A 3566-nucleotide genomic window follows, 5' to 3' on the forward strand; every position below is an offset into this window, starting at 1 on the left:
AACCAAAAATGAAACAAGATGCAAGAAGTCACATTGTACCATGAGAAATTGGGTTCAAAACAAGTTCTAAATCCCTAAACCAACATCCCGGACAACCATGATATACGTATAAATTGGCTCTCAAAATTCACTTCAAACAAGTTCAAGATGAAAGAAAGTAAACTCAACCATAGCCAAAAGATCTATCGATCAACCAAAATCATGCATATTCAAATATCAAAGCTCAACGATGTCTTTAGAATCAAAATCAAATAACATCAATACAAAATATGACTTAATTCCACTTCAAAACATGAGATCAATTCCAACCACCTTTGAATCAATTAACTTAGAAACCGGGAAGCCACTACACCAACCTATTAACGCATACTTAAGTTCACTTCAAACATGTCTTACACAACGAACTCGGGCAGCCATGAACATGAACCAAAACCAAAACTCAAAGAGAAGCACAATATCATTCAAACCCAATCTAATACAATATATGGATTATCAAACACTTAGCAAAAAGAAACACCAATAGTTATACTCAAACCCGACACATAACTATGCTAATGTGAGTATTAGCATAGAAAACGATTGCATTCATCTTTCAAATGTCAAAAACAGTGCCATTATCCAATGCCCAGTTACAACATAGAAGCAGAAGAGAACACCTAATATAATACACAACCAAATTCTTTACAGTTACACATTCCTAGAGAAAACTACAAAATCACAAGAAAACATATTGGCGATATCGCGAATAACCAATAAATCGTGTACCTTCGTCTTCGTTTTCTGGGCAAGTGTTGTTCTTCGTTCTAGCTTCGTCTTCTCTTCGTATTTGTTTTTCTAGGTGGTTTTGAGGATGAGATACGGTCTTCTCGAATTCGTTCTAGCTTCGTCTTCGTCTTCTCTTAATAGATAGCAGCGTTTCTATGGAGTTTCTATGGAGTTCTTCGTAGATGGCAGTGTTTCTTCGTTCTGGGCAGCAATGGCAGTGAAAGAAAATTAGGGATTATGAAACAGCTATTATTTGGATTTTAAAAATTTTAATTGACGAAACAGCTATGAAAGCGCTTTTAGATAGCGCTCTGGTAGCCCTGCCTTTACCAGCGCTTTTTAGGGTAAAAGCGCTTTCGTACCCCCCCTTTAAGAGCGCTTCTGAAAGCGCTTTCATAAGCCACCTATAAGAGCGCTTTTTGAAAGCGCTTTCGTACCCCCCCTATAAGAGCGCTTTTAGAAAGCGCTTTCGTACCCCCCGTATAAGAGCACTTTTAGAAAGCGCTTTCGTACCCCCCCTTTAAGAGCGCTTTTTTTGCGTGTTTTTTTATTTTGTTTTTAGCGAAACCTATGCCAGCGCTTTAGTAGGGGTGCTGCTAAAAGACAAATTTGGCATAGTGAAATTAGAAAAATAAAATTCAAATAAGTTTTTAAATTAAAAAAAGTTAAAAAAAATTATTTAACTTTTAATTATTTTAATCGATAATTATTATTAATATATAATTACAAAAACATAAAAGAAAATAAGAATATGAAATAAAAGTGGTGGGGTCGAGTGTTGAATTTTATTAAACAAAACCATTGTATTGAGTAAAAGTTGAATGAGTGTTGAATTATTAAATAAAAAAAAGAGAAGATGTTGTGGAGTATAAAAAGTAAAAAAAAGAAGGGTGTTGAATCTATGAACTATTGTAGTTGTACATAGTCTAACTGATATGCACCATGTAATTTTACGTGACACTTATCTATTACACGTTGTTTACTGATTAACCAGAACTGTGAGTACACCAAAAAAATCATGTGAACGACTTCACTATAGAATTAACATGTTGGTGTCGATACGTTGTTTGTCAGATAATCATATGATGAACATGATGAGAAAGAAGATTTTGGATGTGAAAACAAAACCAAAGCAGGTGAAGTTGGTGAGAATATAGGGTTTGATTGAATTACTCGCGTAAAAGTGTTGTATTGGTATTTTCAAAAAGAAACTACAAAGTTGTAGCGTGTGCATTTTTATGTATTTAACTGTTTTAGCGATGTTATGTTGATATAGCAAAATACACAAAAACATTGACACGGTCTAAGGAAATTGGTAAGGGTCGTCAGACAAGGATTATTACTCGTGAAGTGCCAATAAAGTTATAGTACTTGATAAGTTTCTGTATATTTATATGAATTCATTCATTATTTTAAAGATTCCGTTATTATTACATGTATAACAAGTGATCACGTAGCACTTATTCATGAGTAGGAACAAAACCCACTAAAATGCTACTTATTTCAAATACATAATAAAGACTATAAATTTAACCAGAACTTAAACTGATTAAACGCTGCCCTTAATAGCAGTACTATATCCACTCTGTCCATCATTGAATCTATCCCAAATCATAACTCCACCATATTTAGCAGAACTTTTAATAGCAGGAAGAACCTGAGAGATCAAAACATCAGAAGGAATCAAACCACCACTTGGAGCAGCAGCATCATTAGCAGGAACACCTAAGAACACTTGTTTAGCTTGACTTGAAGTCCATTGATTCCAAGCATTAAGAAGATTGTTAGTATTTCCATTTGAGTATTGACACTGAGGATTATTATAAAACTGAACCCAAACATAATCAAATAAACCAGTTTGAATAGCTGAATCTAAATGAGCATCAGGGTAAGGACACTGTGGTGCTGCAGACAAGTAAACTCTCCTTTGTGCACTAAATCCATTAAGTGCTTTTGCAAGTTCATCAAAATGTTCACCACCAGCTTCAATATCGAAATCAATTCCGTCCAAAACAGCATCACCTAATGGCCTTGAAGTTGACGTGTCACCCAAGAAATTGTTCCATAGGTAGTTAGCAACTTGTGTTGCATCATCAGCTGAGCTAAGAGAGTAGCTTCCGGCGCCGCCTCCGAGAGAGAGCAGAACTTTGATTCCTTTTGCTTGGCATGCTTGAATTTCGGAACTAAACTTTGTGCACTCATTGGCACTTGGATTACAATGGCCAGCAAGGTTTAGTACTGGGGTTTGGCCATTTCCAAAAATGGAAAGAAAAGCTATGTTTACAAATTGGTAGTTGTTTGTGTTACAAGCATCTTCTAAGGAACCTTCACCTCCATTTTGGCCCCAGTAGACTGCAATTCCAGCAGCATGAGAGTATTTGAATAGGGAAATGAGGAAGAGAGGCAACAATAGGATTGAAACTTGGTTTAAGGATGCCATGTTTTTTTAAGGTTGTTTTTTGAGTTGTGATGAAAATGATGATATATGCATAGCCTTTTATAGGTGGTGGAGGGTATGTTGATACAAAATTGGGTAAAGAAATTATGAGAACCGTGTAGTGTACGTTGGTTTGAATTTGGTTGCATTCATTCATAGGGAAGAAAAGTATAAAGTATGAAAATTCAACAATTTCATCTCTTTAGTGTTTGAATTTTCAATGATATATACTATCTTATTTCATTTAATTATTTAACAAGTTTTACAGTTATTTTCATGTTAATCTTTTTATTGCATAATACAACAGATAGACAGGAAACAGATGACATAATGAGTGCTAATGTGGCTGATGGTGGTTAAAGAT

General features: G+C 34.9%; 1 protein-coding gene across 1 annotated transcript; it reads right to left on the bottom strand.

Annotated features, from left to right (window-relative positions):
* Nucleotides 1–2144: 2144 nt before the first annotated feature.
* LOC131643610 (acidic endochitinase-like) lies at nucleotides 2145–3248 on the bottom strand. The gene has a single exon (XM_058913871.1). The coding sequence runs from the start codon at nucleotides 3203–3205 to the stop codon at nucleotides 2315–2317; it is 891 nt and encodes a 296-aa protein (XP_058769854.1). The 5' UTR covers nucleotides 3206–3248; the 3' UTR covers nucleotides 2145–2314.
* Nucleotides 3249–3566: the final 318 nt, after the last annotated feature.

This window comes from Vicia villosa, linkage group LG1 (genome assembly GCF_029867415.1).
Source record: "Vicia villosa cultivar HV-30 ecotype Madison, WI linkage group LG1, Vvil1.0, whole genome shotgun sequence".
NCBI classification, from domain to species: domain Eukaryota; kingdom Viridiplantae; phylum Streptophyta; class Magnoliopsida; order Fabales; family Fabaceae; genus Vicia; species Vicia villosa.